The sequence below is a fragment of the Nicotiana tabacum genome, chromosome 11 (genome assembly GCF_000715075.1).
Source record: "Nicotiana tabacum cultivar K326 chromosome 11, ASM71507v2, whole genome shotgun sequence".
Classification (NCBI taxonomy): Eukaryota; Viridiplantae; Streptophyta; class Magnoliopsida; order Solanales; family Solanaceae; genus Nicotiana; species Nicotiana tabacum.
Window position 1 is genome coordinate 58,158,700 of NC_134090.1, and position 24,097 is coordinate 58,182,796.

Here is a 24,097-nt window from a genome sequence, read left to right on the forward strand (position 1 = left end):
GTTTTAAATAAAATATGGAGTATTTGGAAATAAGTTGGCTGGCCTAGTTTCACGATAGGCACCATCACAACCGGGTCGGTTTTTGAATCGTGACAGTGCTAATCTTGTATTTGTTTTCAAGTCGGCAGACTTTGCATGTAGCAGTCGGTAAGAATGGTGCTTATTGTTAAGTGAAGGGAAAAAAACATACTAGTTCTGCCCATAAATGTATTATTGATCATTACATTTCTTCACTTGCAACTTCGCATTTTGATAACTTCTCATCTTTCTTTTTTATTTGGGAAACTTAAATGTAGTAATTGACATTTGATCATTTGGTCACATATTAGTCTTGATCACCCGACATCATGTTAGTGAATAACAGACAATTAAGTATTTCTTTCATCGTTTTGGTTTATGTTAATTATGAAACCTCGGAGAATTTTCATTTCAGTGATAGTTTAAAATTTCTCAACTCTTATCTTTAAAACAATCTCAAATAAGTGCCCTCCTGACACAACTCAGAAGTACCTCACCGGAAAGAGTTTAAGTTACACGCATTAATTGTCTAAACTATGTTTACACAATAACGCAACTTATCGGAAATTAATATAAACAAATATTTATGTTGGAAAAACAACCTTTATGAAAATTATTGGTTGGGAAATATATAGTGTGTATTGGTGTTTGATGTTGGACATTGATTTTCCTTTATTTTATTTTTTAAATTAAATCTATCTTGAAGTGACGGGGGTTTAGCTTGGACCCTTACCTTGTAAACTAAAATAATGATTTCCCATTCTTTCATTGGAATAGTCGTGGAATTAAATATTTCCATTATTTTGAACCTCAATAAACATAATAGAATTTATTTAGGTTTAAATTTAATTCATTGTTTTATTCTTCAATATGCAGATCAGCTTTGGCCCTCACTCCTCAGGTGATAACACAATGAACTATAAGAGGAAAGAAATCCATAAACAACCGGCTTTAAGCTTTCAGCGTCAGAGAGCAAAGAACCTTGAACAGGCATCTCAGTGTATTTCAACAATTAGTTAGTTATCAGTAATTGTTATCAAATCCTGTAAGAAAATTTGCATGTAATTCCATAGGAAAATCATTTCCTTGAAGTATTACTTTTCGACGAAAAATTATTTAATGAAAATACTATATTTCTTAGATTTATTAGCTTCTTGATTAGACGGTTAACATTTGAAAATCACCAGCTAGTTGATTAGAGTAACCAAAATTTCCATTTGCTTAATTAACGATGCATCTACATGATAAGTGGGCTATGACATAATTTGTTGTTACTTTATTATTTGGTGGCTCCAATAACTTTTATTTCAGTGTAATTGAATTTTTCTAATTGCAAAAAAGAAGGAGAACTTCATCCAATGAGGAAATAAGAAAGTCCATCCAGACAAGTGATAGCTTAAATGTGGAGTACATCGTGACGTAGAGGTCAAGGTCATCAATCAATTACTACTTAATTTCAAATTAGTTGGTTATATGAATACTCTATATCAATTCCGCTCCTTTTAGGAGTACATACTACGTGTACACTACAATATTGGCATAATTAGAAACTTTTATACAGAAACAATCAATTTAACAGATTTTTTTCCCCTTTTCTTTTGGTTTTTTGAGCTTAGGATCGAAAATAATTTGCGTGTAATGCTCACATAATTAGCAGAGACATCATGGTGCAAAGGTAAGAACGAAGTAAAGAGAAAACAAATAAACAAATGTTTATCCATTTGGCCACATACAATAATCAAAAGCATTAATACTTTATCATAGTTCAAGTTGGTTCTCCATAACATATATCTAGAAAGACAATATCTTCTACGAAAAAGCGCCATATATGTCCCTCTACCAGCTAAAATAAGTCATGTGTCCCCCGTTAAATTATTCAATTAAAAAAGACCCTACCATTTGTGCCCAAAAATTAAAATGTCCCTCCACAGTCTACTCCTAAATTTAAAATAAAAATATCCACATGTCTATGCTTGCATATGTCTTTGAATTTTTTAAGCGTTAAAGTTGGTGAGATGTGAGAATGGGGGTTTTAAATTGTTATTTTTATTCGGATTTTTTTCTGGCATATGTCTGCACTGGGTGTGTTGAATGTTGTTCCCTCACAACTAAAATTTGTGAATATTTTAGTGCTAAAGGGCCTTAATTTTTTGAATTATTTGTGGTCCCCTAGTTGTTACATGTTGTTTGTGTTCTCCTAAATCCATGCATGCTTTATAATTCTGATTTTTTTAATTGCTTAGTTATTGTTCTTTATTAGTATTGTTTATGTTATTTAAATTTTTGTTATCCCCATTTATATTTCTTTATTGTTTTATTTACCTTTACAGAATATCAAGGATGTCATTGGTAGACCTAATCTTGCATTATAGTGGGGACTAGATCGCAAGCCCACATGTCTTGTATTTAAAGAAGTTGTCCCATATCAAGAGAAGTTATGATTCAGAACTTATTTCGTACAAAGGATTTATACATTAATAAGTTAGAAAATGCAGGTGTTCAACAACTAATTGTGAATGATCTATCTGGTAATTATTATGAGATTGAGAATGATGTTGGTATAAGACATATGTTGTGTTTAATCTCTGATGAATTCAAGACTCTTCATTTCTATATTGTTGATGAGTGTGAGCCGTCTATTAATGTGACTAACATAGTCCATCATTCTGAGTTTATCCGGTAATAAATGAAGTTGGTACTGATTGTAGTGATTCTGAATCTGAATCTTATTCTAATTCTGGAGAAGTAGAGTATGATAGTGATGAATTATAAATATTTGCTAGTCAAAAGAAAAGAGAGATTATGCCAGGTTTGGATAATTATAAGAAATTGTATAAGGGTATGAGCTTCAAGAATATACCTGAAGCAAGAAAATATCTTAACTTTTATGCCTTAGCAAATAAAAAGGAGCTCAAGTTCAATAAAAGTTGTACAAAAAGGCTAAGGTACAAATGTGTATTTGACTGCCCCTTTGTTATTCATATTACTGGAGATGGGAACCTTCATGGGGTTAGGGTAAAGACCTTAAAAGCAAAGCATACCTGTGATGAAGCATTTGACGAATTTAGGGTTGATTATTATACAATAAAAAATTACTTCAAAAAGAAGGTGTAAGATAATCCAAAGTTTAAGATAAAAGAGATGAGAGTAGAACTGAAAAACTCATTCAATGTTAATGTTAGTTATGGAAAGTGCAAGAGGGCTAAGAGGCTGATTTTAGAGAAATTAGATGGTAGCTTCACAGATGATTACAATAGACTTGAGGCATATGCCAATGATCATAGAGTAAGTAATCCAGGCAGTAATGTTGCCATTAATTTGTCAAAGAATGCTCTTGCTTAAGGTAAAAGAAATTTTTTGAGAATGTATACTTACTTCCAAGCACTGAAGATGGGTTTTAGAGAAGGACTGAGACCACTTATTGGCTTAGATGGTACCTTTTTGAAAGTAAAAGCAAAAGGTCTATTGTTACTTGTTGTAGCTCTAGATGCTAATAATCAGGCTTATCCAATAGCATGGACAGTTGTTGATAAAGAAACCAAAAATACTTGGACCTGGTTCTTAGAATTGCTTCAAAGGTTACTGAATCTCGAAGAGGGTAAAGGAATTACCTTTATGCCAGATATGCAGAAAGTATGAATTATGTCTAGATTAGGGCTATTTATTTGGATCGGATATCCAAAATCCGAATCGATTCGCTCAATTTCGAAATTTAGATTTTGGATTTCATATATTTGAATCGGATTTCGGATTATGTTTATTAAAATTTTGGATATTCAAATTAGATTCGGATTGATATAATTCTAACCCGATCCGATCCGAAATCCGATATTATTAGGCATGTATAAATACTAAACTTTAATTTTGTATAGTCAGTACTTTCTTTACATCTTTCTCCAAGTTATCACATTTACATTACTGGATTTAACTATATTGGCACTGTAGTACCCTTATAATAGCATAAACATGAATTTTTCATGTTGTATTGCCTCTTTTACAAAGAAAATATACGTATGAGTTTGCAACTTAGAGGTATAACAACTCGAACCTCCGGAGAAATATTTTTTTAGATATGCAATACTGATAAAACGGATGAAAAGCAAAGAGATGTTTTTATTAGCACAAAAAACAGAAGAAGCAGATAAGGCAAATGCATTAGCCGATTAGATTAGCAATAGCCTTAATAATACGTATAATCCGATCCGAAATTCATAATATTTATCCGATCCAAGCTTTAAAATCTGATATGATATGATATTAATTCGGATCGGATTCGGATTGTATTTTGGAGAATCCGAAATCCAAAATTTCAATCAGAAATATGCTAAATCTGATCTGATCTTGTGATGACCCAAAAGGTCATCTTATGTTTTAGAACTCGATTACGTGTCCCGAGACCTTCAAAACCTCATTTTATTCCTTCTCGATCTACGTGCGCGGTCCAGACGTATTTTCGAAAAGCTTTTATGTTGGAAGTTGATAAAAATAATAATTTTTGCCTTTCAAAGTTGATTTAGTTGACTCCAGTCAATGTTTTGAGCAAACGAACCCGGACTCATGTTTTGACAGTCCCGGTGAGTCCGTATCAAAATATGGGACCTAGGCATTTTCGTATGTTAAAATTTTATTTTCAGTTAATCGGCGTAGACTCGGGGATGAAATCATCTTGACGTTAACGTACTTACGCTATTTATAACAAACGATAAATAAGTGTTATGAAGGATAAAGGTGTACGCGGATTAAAGAAAAAGAGTTTCGTTGAAAGTGGCCAATTTGGAATAAAATACGGGTCGAGCGATAATACCTAATAATTAAGAACTAGTACCATGCAAGGTACCATATTGACCACGGTAGTATAATATATAAAGTATATATGAAGTATTTTTTAAAAAATAAATGGGATTTTAAGTAATTTGTGATAATTTTTAAATTATGCGGGTAATTGATAATTATCGGGTAACATAACATTACCCGATTAACTAATAAGTGGATAAATAATAATTAACCCCCATCCCACGTGGCAAAAACCAGAAGGCCTAGACAATGACTAAATAGTCATTATTCTAGGTGGCTATATATGAGTCACTTAGCAATGACTTAAAGATAAGTCTTTGAAAGACTAGTAAAACATATACAATCTGCCACTAAGCTTCCTTTTAATGCTTTTAGCTTCATCTTGTTACTTTGGCTTGAAATGAAGAAAATGTAAGTTCAAAAGCAAGATTTCAAATGTTAGAAGCCTTCATTCCAAAGTTAAATTTCGTTCAAGTTAGAAACAGAACTTCAAAAAATCGTTGGAATCAAGTTTTGGCTTAAAAATTCATTCATTAGTTCACAAACTTTAGAAGCAGAAAGCAAGTTCAAGGAATTCAAGTGTAATTTCGTTTATGTTTCGCAGAAACAGATATGTTAAGGCTAATTTGTTCCTTCATTTTAGCATGATATTGTAATTACACAAGTATGATAACGAGGAATAAAGAAAAATTTGTATCCCGGAATTTACTTATATTTTACTTGTCTCGCAAATTACATATATTTTTCTAGTTTTGTAAGTTACCATATTCTTCTTATCGGGACTACATATTCAGTTGAGTATTTTCTTTTTCTGGTCAAAAGAGCAGAGAGTTTAAATATATACAGTATTAAAAGTATTTTCATTACAATCTAGCTATAATCGATGGGCAGGCCTCTATTGGGCAACCTCTGATCAGATGGTAAGTTATATACCAAGCCTGTTGTGGTCGAGCACCTATGAGCGAGCCCAGTTGGTCGAGATACAGAGTCTAGTATGGCCGAGCGCTTATGAGCAAGCCTACTACGGCAGAGCAGATATATATGTATACCGAGTCTTATATGGCCGGACAGCTATTTTACTCACTATATTGAGAGAGTTGAGTCAGTATCAGCTGATGAGCATATCCTTAGATTATCTTTGATCCCCAGTTGCTTTCAGTTATTATATCATCAGTTCTGTTTCAGCTTTCAGTATATTTCCTTACATACTGGGTACATTATTTCGTACTGACGTCCCTTTCTAGGGGTGCTGCATTTCATGCGTGCAGGTTCAGACAGACAAACGGGTAGACCTCCTCAGTAGGTGTTTCCCGAGTTCAGCTTTATCGGTAAGCTCCCCTCCTTTCGGAGTTGTCGAGTCTAGTAGTGTGATGTACATCTGTGTATATATGTAGATAGATTATGGGTAGGTCGGGGCCCTGTTCCGATCACAGTACATCTATCAGTAGAGGCTTGTAGATATATCTTTTCGGTTAGTGCAGTATGTTGGTCTTGTAAGCCCTGTACGTATATTATGTTGGCTTGTCAGTTGTAGTAATTATGACGGCCTTGTCGGCTCAGCTTTATGTTGACATTAGTCAGCGTTAGTCTCCATTTAGTTTTATATTTTGTATCGTACATTATCTTATAATGTGGTCCATAGCCAAAGTATGACATTACATGTTCAGAGACTCTTAGTCGCAAGTGATACACAAGGATAGTTGAGCCACTGAGTGCCGGTCTTGCCCCTAGGCTTGGGGCATGACACGTTTGCCCAAAATCGAATTCTGAGGTCCCTATCTCGGGAAATGATTTTTTGATGAAAATTGAAAGTCTGAAAATTAAATGGTTTTAAGAATTTGGTTAATATTTGATCTCATTGGTATCGGGTCTGTATTTTGGTTCCAGAGCCCGGTACAGATTCATTATGATATTAAGATTTGTATGTGAAATTTGGTGACAAATGGAGTTGGTTTGACGTGATTAGGACGTCCGGTTGAGAAAATAGAAATTTAAAGTGCTCTTGAGAATTTCATTTAATTTGGTGCTAAATTCGTAATTCTATGTATTATTTTGGCGATTTGATCATGCGAGAAAGTTCGTATAATATTTTTAGACTTGTGCGCATGTTTGGTTTGGATCCCCGAGGGCTCGGGTGAGTTTCGGATAGGCTACGGGATGTCTGGACTTAGAAAAATCTGGTGTGAGAGTGTTGTATCTAGTGTATGTTGCATTGTGCTTCGCGATCGCGAAGGGGAAACTGGGGGAGAGGATTTTACCCTACGCGAATGCGAGACCAGGGTCGCGAACGCGAAGCATTGGGGGGAGTTGCTCTACGCGAACGCGACTGATCGGCCGCGAATGCGTAGCTTTAGATAGGCTGGTCAGGTGACCTGGGAAGCTCTACACGAACGCGAGCCTTGTCTCGCGAACGCGAAGGTGAGGCGGGCGTGCATAGTGCCTCCCATGATCGCGTAAGTCCTTAGGAGGCTGCTCTTCGCGAACGCGACTGTGTCCTCGCGGAGGCGATGGACACTGTCGCCCAGCACTTAAAATAGAAGCAAAAAGCGGAATTGGCCATTCTTTCAAAAATTTCAAAACTAGAAGACCTAGAGGTGATTTTCAAAAGACAATTTCTTCCCCAAAGTGAGGTAAATGATTCTAAACTACTTTCTTTCAATTACCCATTATATTTCATAAATTTTCAACCTAAAATCAAGGGTTTTCATGGTGGAAATTGGGGGTTTGGGTAGAATTAGGGTTTTTTGTATAATTGACATTTAGACCTCGATTTGAGGTCGGATTTCGAAACTAATTACATATTTGGGCTCGGGGGTGAATGGGTGAATGGATTTTGGTCCAAACCTTGAGTTTTGACAAAGCGGGCCTAGGTCAATTTTTGACGTTTTGGAGGAAATGTTGGGAAACCTAAATTTATGTATTAAAATTGATTCCTTTAGCAATATTTGATGTTATTAAGTTAATTATGACTAGATACGAGTGGTTTGGAGATGGAATCTAGAGGAAAAAAGGTAATTAAGCAGTAAGTGGCATGTGGATCGAGGTAAATGTGGTGTCTAACTTTGACTCGAGGGATTAGGAATCCTTGACTTAATTTCTATATGAAAATCCATGTGAGTGGTGTATAAGTGAGGTGACGAGTACCTATGCGCTGCCAATTTATCTGTTTGCCTGTTTTCTTCCCGTTCTTATTATATTGTCTTCCCTGCCTTAACTGCTACATGCTTTGCTAGCATTTCCATGCTTAATTGCTACTTGTCATATATTGTTTTTCATTTTTGAAGGTATTAGTTACCCCCGTAGTTTTATTGTCTCATATTTTTGGCTTAAGCTGGTTTATCGGCGTTTTAGGGTATATTTTGGATTGTTTTCACTGAGTAGTATTATTTGTGTGAAGTTTCGTAATGTACAAGCTTTCCGTTTGTTTTGGTTTGAGGTTTAAATATTGTGAAGAGTTTTGAGTTAAATTGTGAAATTTTTGTACTTATTGAGTAATTGATGCTGATATAATGGGATCAGATTGCGCGCCGCAATAGAAGGAATAAGGGTGATATATTGAGGAGGAAGAAGGGTGAAATGCTATTATATAGTGGGATCGGGTTGCGCGCCGCAACAGAAGGAATAAGGGTGATATATTGAGGAAGAATAAGGGTGAAATGCTATTATACGGTGGGGTCGGATTGCACGCCGCAACATGAAAAATAAGGGTGGATTGATATGGAGTAATAAGGGTGAATATTCATAGTGATATTGATATATGGTGGGATCGGGATGCACGCCGCATTAGTTTATGTGTTTATGTATGTTTCTTCTACAGTGTAAGTTATTCGGTAGCTTTGCATTTCGCTTAAGGATTGGTTATAGCTGGATACTGATAAGAAACTTGAGTTCTATATTCATTCCTTGCAAGTTACGGCTTTATTTTATCATGTCCTTCTTTCTGCTTTTATTATACATTGTATGCAGGTTATATTGTAATTGCCCCGTCATAGCCTCGTCACTACCTCGTCGAGGTTAGGCTCGGCACTTACCAATACATGGGGTCGGTTGTACTAATAATGCACTCTGCACTTTCTGTGCAAATTTTGGAGAAGGTAGTGACTGATCGAGAGGTCGGTTGCAGATATTTTCAACTAGGAGACCCAAGGTAGTCCTGCTGGCGCCCGCAGTCCCTGGCGTCCCCTTCTACATCTCTATATTACTGTTTTTCTTTATTTTCAAAACAATTGTAATTTCTTTCAGACTGATATTTGTAGAAATCATAGTGTGTTCGTGGATTGTGACACCAGATTCTGGGTAGTAATAGCAATAGTATTGGTAGTAGTATATAAACAAAGAGGCTATTTACTTACTTCCGCATTTAGTTTTACTTGTTTTAGCTTGTTTATTTTTAATCACTGAAGCATAAAGGAAATTGGTTAATAATACTCTAACGTTGGCTTGCTTAGCAAGTGTGATATTAGGCGCTATCACGGTCCCGAGGGTGGGAATTTTTGGGTCGTGATAGATCTGATCCATGCACAGCCCTAGTCCAGATATCTTTATTCCTTTCATCTGAATTTGTTGTTAAGTACTGCATGTTTATTTATATTTATGTTGAGTATTAAAATTTTTATGATTAACAAAGTATGACTAAATGTTCAAAGAACCAAGTCCTCAACGTAGCTGCTTAACTGTTCTGAAGAATCGGCTCCTCAGAAGAAAGAATCGGCTCCTCTTGAGTAATACTTGTACGCATGTTCAAGACTGTAACTTTATCTCAAAGTTACCCAGGTCTGAGTTTGGTAAAAGATGGCTATTATAAGTGATAAGGATCGTTGCTCAAGAAGTATGGATAATTCAGTCTGAGACTAAAGTCCCAAAGCTTGTGGAATCCTTCGAATAGTAGGAGTCCTATCAAAGAGGAAGCTGACTATGAATAGGACTCCTAGAAGATCTCAAGTTGTGTTTTAAATAGGATCGACTTTGGATTTCTGAATTATCCTTTTACACATCAACTAAAGAGTCATAAAGTATTTACCTGTGTTGAGTACTTGCCTTGTATTCTTCCTGAGTCAGTCTAGTGAATGTGTTTGAGGAAATTGAGTTGTAATCAAGTGTCATAAACAGTTAGTGAGTTGGAGTGAGTATTTTGCTTTACAATTTAGAGTAACTTGTGAATCAAATAGGAGAAGTAGGAGTACTGGAGAGTATTTAATTACAGTCTTGTAATTGATACATTTTGGCTCATTATTTTGGTGGAGTTGGAGTTGAAAATCCTACGTGCTAGGTTGTGGTTTTTGCATCTTTTGAGTCGGGTGATTTTCCACGTAAAAATTATTTTGTTCATTTTATTACATGTTTACTTTGCGCTTAAGAAATACGGTAAAGAACCAAGTTCTTTAGTAATTCATACGGGCAATCAATCTAATAATTGATATCAGAGCGAGTTTTCTCATTTACACGGCTAACACCTAGAGAGATATTGGAAGTAAGATGAGTGCTCTACCAGGAATTAATGAAGGACAATCAACTACTAGGCCTCCCTTGTTCAATGAAAAATATTATAGTTGGTGGAAAGCAAGAATGGAAGACTTCCTAACAGCCGAAGACGATCAACTATGGACCATAGTGAACCAAGGTCCTTTGATTCCTATTTAACAAAATGCGCAAAATGAAATAGTTCCTAAGGACCACTCCAAAATTGTGGCAGTAGATTTCAAAATGATGGAGAAGAATGCAAAGGCTAAGAAAATCCTTATCTGTGGACTTGGTCCTGATGAGTATAATAGAATTTATGTGTGGTTTAATGCAAAGAAGATATGGGATGCACTCCAAACTGCTCATGAAGGAACAAACCAAGTAAAGAAATCAAGGATTGAGCTACTCATAAGAAACTATGGGATTTTCTCCATGAAGAAGTCTCAGCCCATCCAAGATATGATGACTAGGTTCACTATAATAACCAATGAACTAAAATCACTTGGAAAGGTGTTTACCTTAGAAGAGTTGGTTAGTAAAGTTCTAAGAATCCTTCCAGCTTCATGGGAATCAAAAGTCACTGCAATCTAGGAAGCCAAGGAATTGGATAAAATCTCACTTGATGAGTTGGTTAGAAACTTAAAAACTCATGAAATGAGAAAGATAGAACTACACAAGGAAGAACTAAAGAAGGATAAGGCCTTGGTTCTTAAAGAGTCCGAGGATGATGAATCTAACTATGATGATCCTGATATAGCAATGTTTGCCAAGTTCAAGAGGTTTATGAAGAATTCCAAAAGTGCATCCAAGAAAGAGGCCAGAAGTAAGCCCAAGCAGATCGATAAAGCCAACTATGATGGGTGCTACAAGTGTAGCAAGCTAGATCACATAGTCAAAGACTGTCCAATGTGGGAAATTCAGCGGAGGAAAGAACGAGCTGAAAAAGAGAAACGGGAGAAGATGAGAGAAAAGGGTTCCAACAAAGGAAAAATCCTAGGCAAAGGATTTACTGAAGCAATGAAGAAGGCACTCTTGGCAGCATATGAGGACAGTGGAAGTAATCAAGAGGAATAAAAGGAGGATGAGTCTATAAGTCTATATTCTGTGATCGATGAACACAAAGCTATGAAGAGAGAATCCCCAATACAACTTGGAATGCACATTGAAAGACCTCCTTTGTTTGATGAACACCACTAATATGAATAGAAGCTACGTATGGAAATACTTCTTCAGGTTACTGACTTTGTCCTATGGATAAGTGTCAGTCATGGACCAATTCTCCTAACCAAATTGTATAGTGAAGGTAACATGTGCAACAAAAGAGAAGAGGAATATGATAAGAAAGATCGTCAACTAGTTCAGAAAATGCTAAAGCAAAGGACTTGCTATACAAAAGCCTGCCTAGAAATACTCTCCTCAGAGTTTCCTCTTACATATCTGCCCATGATATATGGAGGACCTTGAAACTAACTTTGGAAATGAAAATATCGAAGTGGCTTTGATGGAGATTGAATAATCCAAAATAGAGGAAGAAGTGATAGGAATTATGGCCATGAGTGATTTAGAAACTGAAGATGAAGCATATCTGACTTGAAAGAAAATATTCATTTTATGTCTAAAAAAAACTAATGGCCATAATTGTGACCTTAATTAATGAGATGGATAAAATGAGTATTGAAAATGATCAACTAATAAGTAACCTTTCTTGTGTCAAACTTGATATTAAAGAGCTTGAATCTGACAAAGCTAGTTTAGAGAAACAGGTCAAAGACCTTCAGAACCAGGTTCTTGAGCTTACTCCTAAGAACGAGAAGTCTCCTAATGTACATGGCAAAGAAAAATGAGTGATCTGTAAGATAAGCTTGAAAAGGAATTAAAAACTGCTAATGATAATCTTTGTGATGCTGAATATAAAAATAAAGTCCTGCATAAAAACCTAGAAAATGCTAATTATGAATTCTCTAGACTAAGCAAGTGGCATAGATCTTTTGATGCCTTGAATTGTCTGAATGAAAATTATAGCTCTAATAAATCAGGAATTAGCTACAGAAAACATGTTTCTAAGTTTGACCCAAAGTATGTAGGAATTATTGATAATAACATGTGCACTCATTGTGGAAGAGTAGGACACTTTAGAGACACTTGTCCTGCTTTAGTTCATGCTCAGTTTAGAAACACCTTTGGTATTGCTAAAAACGTGAAGAAGGAAGAGGAGCCAAAGGTTAAGTCTCCTGTCCATACTAAGTGGATTTAGTTCAATAAGAAAATAGATTTTAACCCTCTTCCTTTCTGGGCAAGAAGGGATCTGATTCATCCATTTTCAAACAAAAAAGGTCCCAAGCTTGTCTGGGTTCCCAAAACTAACTTGTGAATATTGATCCATGCTAAGGTGAGAGGAAATAATCAGGACTAGTATCTAGACAGTGGATTCCCAATACATATGATTGGAGAAAAGAAAAACTTTCTCTCACTGACAGCCTTCCAAGGAGGGAGTGCGTCATTTAAAAATGGAAAAAAGGGCCAGATAACAGGTATTGGAAAGGTTGTCAAGTCACTCTCTCATGCTAGAAAAAATATGTATTATGTGATAGTTATTAAACACAATCTTCTTAGCATTTATCAAATGTGCGAAAAAACAAATGAGGTAAAATTCAATTCCAAAATTTGCACTGTCACAAAGCTTGATACTGATGAAATTGTGTTAAAGGGCAAGAGACATAACAATGTCTACAAGATATAGATTATGTCACTTCCCCAGAGTGAGCACACATGTTTGAGTGTAATGGAAGATGATCCACTCCTATGGCATAGAAGACTTGGGCATGCTAGTATCTCTCAACTCAACAAGTTTGCAGCAAAGGACTTGGTCCTTGGGCTACCTAAAGTTGAGTTTACCTTTGACAAGGTATGTGATGCTTGTGTTAGAGGGAAACCATGTTAGGTCATCCTTTAAATCTAAAAGGTTTGTAAGTACTTCTAAACCTCTCGAACTCCTTCACATGGACCTATGAGGACCAATGACAATAAGGAGCAGAGAAGGTAAGATGTATGTGTTTGTGATTGTTGATGACTTCTCCAGGTATGCCTGGACTTTGTTTTTGGGATCCAAAGATGAAACCTTTGATGTTTCCTGTGTATTTGTCAGAATGATCCAATAAAAGCTAGCATGTAATGTTTTAAGTATAAGAACTGACCAGGGAACTGAATTTGAAAATTAAAAATTTCTCGAGTTCTGTGGCTCACATGGCATTTACCATAATTTCTCTACATCTAGAACTCCACAACAAAATGGGATTATAGAAAGAAAAAAATAGATCCTTAGAAGACATGGGAGGACCATGTTGATTACTAGTGGACTGCCGAAGAATTTTTGGGTTGAGGCGATCAATATTGCCTGCTACCTGCTAAATAGATGCATGGTCAAACTCATTATTGAGAAAACTCCCTATGAGTTACTTCGAGGAAGAAAACCCAACATCACTCACCTGAGAGACTTTGGGTGCAAATATTTTGCGCATAATAATGGAAAAGAAGCTCTAGGTAAGTTTGAGGACATAAGTGATGAGGGAATTTTCTTGGGTTACTTTCCACATAGTAAGGCCTATAAGGTTTTTAATAAATGAACTATATGTGTGGTAGAAAATATTCATGTTATTTTTTTATGAATCTAACAAATTGGCTGAGAAAGGTTTGCAGGATGAAGATTATGACATAGTATTCACTGGTGATGGAGATACAAAGGAATCAGATGAAGATGGATATGTAAAACACAAGGAAATTGACAGTGACCATGAGAAACAAGAAGAAGAAAGAACCACTCTAACTATTGAACATACTAATGAAGCCACACCTACTGAACCTGCTCCTTTGGGTCACTCCTCCGGTGAATCTCCGTTGGGTATATAGATCAGACCATGAAAGCATCAAAATTCATATCCTCTTGAGAATATCATTTCTGATCCAAATGCAGCGGTACAACCAGGTCTTCTCTAAGAAATCTATGTGCACTCACAGCGTTCCTCTCACAGGTTGAACCTAAGACCATCAAAGAAGCTCTAAATGATCCAGATTGGAACATAGCCATGCAAGAGGAGCTAAATCAGTTAGAGAGAAGTAAGGTCTAGCACCTGGTACAGAAACCTAAGAACAGAACTGTCATAGGTACCAGATGGGTGTTCAGAAACAAGTTGGATAAACAAGAAAATATCACAAGGAACAAGGCCAAACTAGTGGTTTAGGGATACAATCAAGAGGAGGGCATTGACTATGATGAAACATTCGCACTTGTAGCTAGGATGGAGGCTATAAGAATGTTGATAGCCTTTGCTGGCCACATGGAGTTTACTTTATAACAGATGGATGTAAATAGTGCCTTTTTGAATGGTCACCTGAAGGAGGAAGTGTTTGTCAAACAACCTCCTAGATTAAAAAGTGAAGAATTTTCTGACTATGTGTTCAAACTGGATAAAGCTCTTTATGGACTGAAACATGCTCCAAGATCTTGGTATGAAAAGCTCTCAAAATTCCTCTTTGCCAACAACTTTGTAAGACGAAATGTGGACAACACTCTATTTCTAAGGACCATAGGGAAAAATACTCTTATTGTGCAAGTGTATCTGGATAAAATTATCTTTGGGGCTACCAATGAAGTAATGTGCAAAGAATTTGCTAAGATGATGGGAAATGAGTATGAGATGAGTATAATGGGTAAATTGAACTTCTTTCTGAGACTGCAAATCAAGCAAACACCTACTGGAACCATGACACATCCGGAGAAATATATCAAAGACCTACTAAAGAAGTTCAACATGGATTCCTCTAAGTCCATTGACATACCCATTGCAACTGCAATAAAGCTGGACCTTGATGAAAAGGGAAAAGTGTGGAACAAAAATTATATAGAGGAACGATTGGGTCATTGTTGTACCTCACAGCAAACAGGCCTAATATAGTGTTTAGTGTGGGATTATGTGCAAGATTTTAGGCAAATCCCAAGGAATCCCACCTAAAGACTGTCAAAAGGATATTAAGATTCTCAAGGGTACTCCTGACCTCTATCTATGGTATCCCAGAGGGCATAGTTTTGATCTAGTTGGTTAGGTTGATGCTGACTATCCAGGCTTTCATGTTGATAGGAAAAGCACTTCAGGAATAGCTCATTTTCTAGGTTCTTGTCCGGTATCTTGCGGAACCAAGAAGAAAAACTCAGTGGCCTTATTTACAGCTGAGGCTGAATATATGGCAGCAGCATCCTGTTGTGCTCAGTTGCTATGGATAAGACAATAGTTAAGGGACTATGGTATATTTATTGATTGTGTTCGCATTTTTTGTGATAACACCAGTACCATAAATATTGCTAAAAATCCATGTCAGCACAAGAGAACCAAGCACATTGACATTAGACATCACTTTCTCAGAGACAATATTGAAAAGGGGAATATTTCAATTAACTTTTGTAAAATTGAAGATCAAATTGCTGATATTTTTACTAAAGCTCTTAGTAGGGATTAGTTTGAAAGAAATAGACTAGAACTAGGTCTAATCAACTCATCCCACTAAGTTGAATCCCAGTGATTGGTTAGAAAAGGCACAATAAGATGTAGATAATTAAGTAAAATATGTTTGATTCAGCTTTGTGCTTGTATTAAGCTCACACACTTTCTTTGAAAATCTGGCTGATAACTGTGTTGCATGATACTAATATGAAGTGATGAAGCTTTATTGCAGAAACAAACAAGGAGTTGCTAAGTAGCTGGTTCTTTAACTTAGGTACGTGCCATACTGTCTTAAGTCACTAGGACTTTATATTCTAAAAGTATTGCTATGCTCAGACTTTTAATTGTGCTGGCATCACTTCTAATTGTCTTCTATCAAAAAGTAAGGGGGAATCACAGTGCAATTCGAGATCGATTACTCCTGAAATCCTACAAGTCAAAGTAACCATTATAAGAGTCCCATTAGAACTCAAATTCGATCACCATATCTCTTCCAGTCAAATCAGGAGTAACTCTTTTAAAAGGCTCTTATGATCAGCTTCTCTAACATCACTATTTTTCTCAAACCCTAAGCAAGAATTAAAAGCAATTATCAAAAACTAATTCTCTCTTTCTCTTTTTTCGAATCTCTCATCTGATCACCATGCCTAAAGCCAGTCAAACACCTTCTAAAGCTAAATCAGCAACCAAGGCTGAAGCAAAACCCAAAATTTTGAAGCCCAAATCGAAGAAAAATGCCCAGCCATTAAGAGAACCCATACCCATACTTACTTCTTCTCCTTTGATATCCTCCACTATACCTACATCATCATCCCATGTTCCTACTATTCATGTTGTTCCCATCATTCCCACTTCCACTGTATCCCCTCCTCTAAAAACAACTACCCATGCACCTGAGCTTCCTACGAAAAATACCTCTAAGTCAATAGAGGTCAAAGACACTCCAAGAAAATCTATCAAGAAAGTGTCTAATGCTGCTATGCAGGGTGACATTGTAGCCCTGGAATTTGTGGTTTAGGGGGAATCGGCGAAAGTTACTACTGATCAGGTACAACATCCTCCTTCCAAATTAGAGGTTTTGTTGTCTGCTATAGATTATGCACCCCTAAATACTCTCCCACCCATGAGTAAGAAGCCATAAGTGGAGAAATTCACTGTAGAAAAGGGTGCAGGGGATTTGGGGAAGGAGTTAGACATGACGACTGTGAAGCATGTGGTTGAGGGGGGAAAGTAATGAACCTATGAAAAATGAGGCTTTTGATGGTCTTTCCCTTAGTTGGACTGAGGATGAGGAAGATGATGGGGGTGAAAAAGAAGAAGAAGCTGTGAACAGTCATCAGAAACATGATGCTCAAAATATAGCCAATGAAGAAGAAAAGAGTGAGAATGAGGGAGCATCTGGAGATGAGAAGGACAGTGATACAGAGGATAAGACAGGTGAACAGGTTAATGATCCTGCAGAAGAAGAAAATCATAGTAAAAAAGAGGAGGTTTCAAAAATTGAAGGTGAGGATCAAGCAAAGGTAAGTAAGAGTGAAGGAGGTGATAAAGAGAGTGAGGAAGAAGAGCGGAATGTAAATGAGGAATCTGAAGGTTCCATGACAATTGGAAACACTGTCATAGCCCCTTTAGAAGAAATAGGTGAAGAGACAAAGGCTCAAGAACCTAGGTCTTTGTTTACTCCTTTAACTAGAGATGAAGAAGTTAGCAGTGATGAAGATGATGTGCCACTATCTGAGGTAGGGAAAAAATCCAGGAAGACCCCTGTGAAAGCTACAAAGTTAGCAGTCTCAACAAGGAAAGGAGTGGTTCCTCCTTCCAGAACTCCTCTCACAAGGAGTAAAAGATAGGTTGTTGATTCTCAAATCATCAAGGAGTCCAGAAGTATAAAGAAGCCAAAGAATAAGGCTTCAATTGTGGAACCTATTATTGATATGGATGTAGAAGATGAATCTGACTTTGCCTTGCTAGCAAAGTCTGCTACACCAAAGAGGTGCCAAAGTCACCAAACCTGCTATCTCTTCTATAAGGACCGGTAGGGGTAACATAAGAAAGAATGTGTCAGCTGCAGTTGATCGACTCAGAGAGTTCAGAAAGAGAAAAGTGCTAAATTGGAAGATTCTTGCGAACACTAATGAGAAAGGGATGGCTCAACTGGTTGAAAAACTTGAGCTATAGGGGTGGAAGCACATGTTTGTCAAACTTTTCCCCTAGTATGTGTTCCTGTTGTGGTGGAGCTCTATGCAAATTTCACATTTAATGGGAAGGTAGTCAAGAGTAAGGTAGGGGCTTGGACATGGAGTTTGATGTTGAGGAGCTAGGGATGCTTCTAAATATCTCCTCTTTGGGATTTGACAATTACTTGAAGAACAAGTGGCCAGCCATAGAAAATGATGTTGATATTGGCATTATGGTCACCAGGAAGTTCTCCCAAAATTTTAAACTAGATACTCCACGGAAAGTGTACAAGACTGATATGACTCCCTTCCACAAGTTTTTGTTTCATTTTGTAAACTCGTGCATTCTTCAGAGATCTAAAAAAAGGCATGAAGCTACTCTGTTGGACATGGTTGTGATGGAGTTGCTTGACACTGGTAGACCTATCAATCTTCCTAGCCTAATGATTCAGCAAATGGAAAGAGCTGCAGATACTTCCAAACCCAAGCATGATATGCCATATGGTTTTATGTTGATTGAGTTATTTGACAAGCTCAACATTGCCTTACCTGAGTTTAAGTTTGGAAACCACAATGACGTTTCGGATGTTGTTAACCTCAAGTAGTGTGGATATGAGGAGATCAAGGCTAGAGGACCCACAGGATCTACTATTCTCCTTGGGAGTAGTAGGGTTGCAGAACTTAGCAAGAGGTTGGAGTTGGTTGTTGAAGAGAATGCCATGCTTCGTGAAGAAAATAATGAGCTGAGAATGGAAACAAAGCAACTCAGGGAAGATATCAGAAGAGACGGGGAGGCTCATGCTCAATAGATTGCCACACTAGTGAAAGCCTTGACCCCATTTTCTTCTCACCCATGAACATGTTCCTTCCTAGTATACTTAGCTCTTTTGTTATTCCAGTGATGCCTTATCTTTTATTCTTTTTGTCTTAGTCTGAGTAGTTTGCAGTATGCTTAGTTTATTTTGTTCTAATGATGAAGACAAGGCTCTGGGTTTCTTTTGACACTACTTATTGTCTCATAATTCTTTGTTTTACTGCTTTGTACTATATTGGATCATCAACTTAGTTTATTTTCTCTTTCTTAAGCTTGTGTTGTAGCCTGTTTGGCCTTGAATCTTACATTGTCTATTCTTAATGTCTAATATTTTTTTGTGTTTTCGATGATGCCAAAAGGGGGAAGATAAGGTTGGAAAGTGTTGTGAACATACATATTTATCAATCGTACTTGTTGTGACTATCTGGTTCTTTGATATGATTATCTAGTTCTGTTATGGTTTTGCTATATATAAAGCTTGTCATCATCAAAAAGGGGAAACTTGTTGTGTATTAAAGTTTTGATGATTAACAAAGTACGACTAAATGTGCAAAGAACCAGGTCCTCATCGTAGCTGCTTAATTGTTCTGAAGAACCAGCTCCTCAAGAGAAAGAATCGGCTCCTTATAAGAGATATTTGTATGCTTGTACAAGACAGTAACTTTATCTCAAAGTTACCCAGGTCCAAGTTTGGTGAAAGATGGCTACGATAAGAGATAAGGGTCATTGCTCAAGAAGGTATGGATAATTCAGTCAGAGACTAAAGTTCCAAAGCTTGTGGAATCCATGGAACAGTAGGAGTCCAATCAAAGAGGAAGCTGACTATGAATAGAACTCCTAGAAGATCTCAAGTTGTGTTTTAAATAGGATCGACTTTGGATTTATGAACTATACTTTTACACATCAACTAAAGAATCATAAAGTGTTTACTTGTGTTGAGTACTTGCCTTGTATTCTTCCTGAGTCAATCTAGTGAATGTATTTTAGGAAATTGAGTTGTAATCAAGTGTCACAAACAATTAGTGAGTTGGAGTGAGTGTTTTGATTTACAAGTAAGAGTAAATTATGAATCAAATAGGAGTAGTAGGAGTACTGGAGAGTATTTGATACAGTCTTGTAATTGATACATTTTGGCTCATTGTTCTAGTGGAGTTGGAAAATCCTACGTGGTAGGTCATGGTTTTTTTCACCTTTTGAGCCGGGTAATTTTCCACGTAAAAATCGTTGTGTTCATTTTATTGCTTGTTTACTTTACGCTTAAGGAACACGGTAAAGAACCAAGTTCTATAGTAATCTATACGGGCACTCAATCTAACAATTCACTTTTATCGTGTGGGGATTAATTGAGTCAATACAGAATGTGCTACCTGATTCACACCATAGATTTTGTGTGAAGCACAAAGAGTCGAACTTGTGCAAAATATGGAGGACAGATGAGTTCAAGAAGTTGCTATGGTGGAGTATTTGGAGCTCTTATGAGGAAGATTTCAAGGACCATTTGAAGAGTATTGGTGAACTGAGTAAGGAAGCTGTTGAATCATTGTTAAAGTATCGTCATCAGGCTTGGTGTAGAGCCTATTTTGATACTATGTGCAAGAACCAAAAAGTGGAGAATAACTTCATTGAATCTATGAATGCATGGATGGTTGAAGCAAGGTAAAAGCCAATTATTAAAATGCTTGAGGAGATAAGGATAAAGTTAATGAACCAGTTGAGGGAAAGGGAGAAAGTTGTGAGGTCATAGGCAAATGATTTCAGTCCACATAGTTTGAAGCTATACAATGAGTACTTGAAGATAGCTAACTCTTCTTGTTATGTGGAGTGCAATGGTGACAATGGTTATGAAATCAGGAAAGGGATAGATAAGCACATTGTAAATATGGTGGTAAAATAAATGCACATGTAGGGGATGGGATCTTACTGGAATCTCATGCCCACATGCAATTAAATCCCTGCAATACAAAAAGTTGTAGCCTATGAATGAAATCAATGGTGGTACAACAAAGAAGCATATCTGATTGCCTACAAGTACAAGTTGCAGCCATAAGGGGTAAAAAATTCTAGAAGGTAGATCCATCACAAGCAATGGAACCAGCTGAGTTAGTCAAGATGGCTGGGAGGCCTAAAATCAAGAGAACCAAACAAAAAGATGAGGCAATCAAAAGGCAAGGTGAATGGGCAGCTTCAAGAAAAGGGAGAGTAATGACTTGCACCAACTATGAAAAGGCAAATCATAATGCAAGGGGTTCTGAGAAGGTAACATTTACTTTATCTAACTTATTTTACTTGTTAACAATACTAAAATTTACTTCATCTAATTGTTTTTACTTGTTAACAATAGTCGCCCATGGCAAAAAGGGAAAGGAAAAATGCAAGACATCTGGTTGATGAAGATGATAGTGTGAGGCAACAATCAGAAGAAGAAATACACCTAACATCACCCCAATCTTGGCAAACAAGTTAGTCGAGTGTTCAAGACTCAAATTTGTATTCATGCTTACACCATCTGTGCACAATCAATCTAAGAAGTCCATTCACTGACTTTGACCTCTCTAAACTTGATCTAGATATAGTTATAAGGCCAACAATTGTGTCAAAATCTAAAACAAGACTTCTGCAAAGTCAAAAACCACCTCAAACTTCAAGTGTAAGGGTAATTTCCTTCACTGGTGATACAGATGGTGTTAGTCTTCATCATCACTTCCTTTCAAATCATCAGGCCTCAAATGGAAGGGACAAAAGTATTGTAACTGAAAGTCAGCTGGAGATGCAAAGCAAAAAAGAAAGTGAATAAGTTGAAGCCAAGAAGGGGAAGCAACTGAAGTCTATTGTAATAGAACTAAATAGGTCGTCTTTGTATAGTTTGTTGGGTTGTAATTACTGTCATGTGACAGTACATTTCCTATTATATTAATTGTTAACACTTTTTTCTAAAAGTTAGGGTTGGATGTCATATTATCCCCTTGTTTGTGCCAGTTTGGGGGGGTATAATATGGCATCTGTGTCTCTACAAATCTAAATTTATTTTGTGTAATGAAATATGCAGTTACTAGCTAAATTTATTATTTCGGTTTTGAATCTGTAGTTTTGCAGTTAATTTGCAGTATATTCATTATATTGAATCTGCTTATTTTGCAACTAATGTTGAATATGCAGTATGTGCAGTATGTTGAATTTGCGGAGTTTATTTCATGTGAACTATGTGCAGAGTTTGTTGAATCTACAGTATCTGCAGTTTGAGCAATTATTGAATCTGCAGTTTGTTGAATTTGCAGTTTGAGACTTACTATATGAACAACCAACTGATATGGATCAACTAAAACTTCAACTTAAAATATCAAGAGCAGCTTAAAACTTCAACTTAAACATGTAGCAATTTAAACTTCAACTTAAATCTATAGTAGAACCAACAAGAGCAATTAACATTAGAACTTAAACTTCAACTTAAAACATCAAGGTTACAAGATTTGAAGTAGTCTAAACAAGAGAGAACTCATATGATATATGAGCCTGCATAATTTTTGGAATTACAAAACATCAAAAAAAAAAGTAACATTCCCTACCAAATACATCAGTTATCATAATCAGCTTCAATTCATTACTCTAGCAGCTAAAATTCCAACAAAAAGGTTACATAAAATGATAATGAAAATCTTCATCTTGAGGATTTTCTCTTCCAATTTAGTCACTTGAATATGGTTTCTTGCCTTCACGGCCATTTTCTCCTTCAATTTATCCCTTTCAATTTTAACATTGTACAACGACGACTTCAAAGTACTGATTTTAACATTTGCCGCATCCAAATGAGACCTTAAACTGTTGATTACAACGAGCACTCTATCGGGAATAGGATCATCTGACCATTCCGAATAACCACATGAAGCATCATGTAACACCAAAATACAAATCAAAGGGAAACAATTAGTTAAATTATAAAAAAATTTAAACACCACAAGATTTAATAATAATCATTTACTTCTGGTTTTGGACACTTCTAGAATCTCCGTTCAGGGTTAAAAAGAGTAGTTGAAGTGAAGTGGTTAGCAAATTCCCCACATTGGCACTTCCTCTTGGATGAAGAACTATTTTCTGACATGCCAAATTTTTGGACAATATTTACAGCCTAATAAGATCAAATAACTGATAATGAAAGAAATTGGAGTAGTCCTTTTCCTCTTGGACTCTTTCTTGAAGAACCCTAATTTGGTCTCATTGGTTGAATGAAGGGAATGAGAGACCGATGTGTTTGGGATCTTTTTAATTAAAAGATCGGGTGGGTCGGATAAAATAAGTCGGGTCGGTGGGTCAATTAAAAACTAAGGGGTGGGTTTAGTTCATCCAATAAAAGACTGACACGTGGATATTTTTAGTTTAAACATAGAAGTAGATAGCGGAGGGACATTTTAATTTTTGGGCACAAATGGTGGGGACTTTTTTTAATTGAATAGTATAATGGGGGACACATATGACTTATTTTAGCTAGTAGACGGACATGTATGGCCATTTTCCGTATCTTCTATGTAGGTAAACTTTTTTTTCTCTTTAAAAATGTATTTACACAAACTAAGAAAGTGCAGAGATACGAACATATAGAAAGTTAGTGTGGAATCATCAGTTAGAGGCGCATTAAATGGCATGCCCCTCGATAGGATTTGGAGTAGGGGTATCTTTGATTGGAGCCGTTTCAAGCAAGTATCCACTTCTTTAACCAACTCGTTTACCACAACATTAGGTACCTACACAATTTTGTCAGTTAAATTTGTAAAATGTGTATGCTTTTCTAGCCATATAAGGTTATGATTAGAAAATCATGCACATTTTTTAATTTTGACTAACAAGATTGTGAAGGCACCTAATATAGTAGTGAATCAATTGGCTAAAGAGGCTGTGATATGCTTAAAATGACTACAATTAAAGTTAACCCCTATGCCTAATCCTGGAGGGGACATGCCACTTATTGTGCCACTAACTGTCGAAGAAAGCAATTCCATTCAATATTTTCTTCGGTAATCTCATATCTAATCCTTAGGCATTGTTGGGGTTGAAAATTTTGGATTTTGATGAAGGTCATAGGATCGGGCAATTTTTTGGAAAATTTTGTAGGTCTCATAGTTTTGGACCATATATTATACAGAAAAGCTCCAAATATGCATGTGAACTATGCGAAATAGGACAAATATGCCTGTCGTTATTAGTTTGGCCCAAATATGTCCAAACCATCCAATAGTTGTGCAAATTTGTCATTATTAGACGGAAACCATATTTTCTTTTCTTTTTTTAATTTACTGATACCAAACCCGACCTAAAAACAACCGACCTACCCTAATTCTAAAAGAACC

At 36.3% G+C, this 24,097-nt stretch overlaps 1 protein-coding gene across 1 annotated transcript; it reads left to right on the forward strand.

Annotated features, from left to right (window-relative positions):
• Window positions 1-10,287: 10,287 nt before the first annotated feature.
• LOC142165865 (uncharacterized) lies at window positions 10,288-10,863 on the forward strand. The gene is made up of 2 exons (XM_075224245.1): window positions 10,288-10,432; window positions 10,475-10,863. Exons 1-2 carry the CDS (start codon window positions 10,288-10,290, stop codon window positions 10,861-10,863), a joined length of 534 nt encoding a protein of 177 aa, XP_075080346.1.
• The last annotated feature ends 13,234 nt before the right edge of the window (window positions 10,864-24,097 follow it).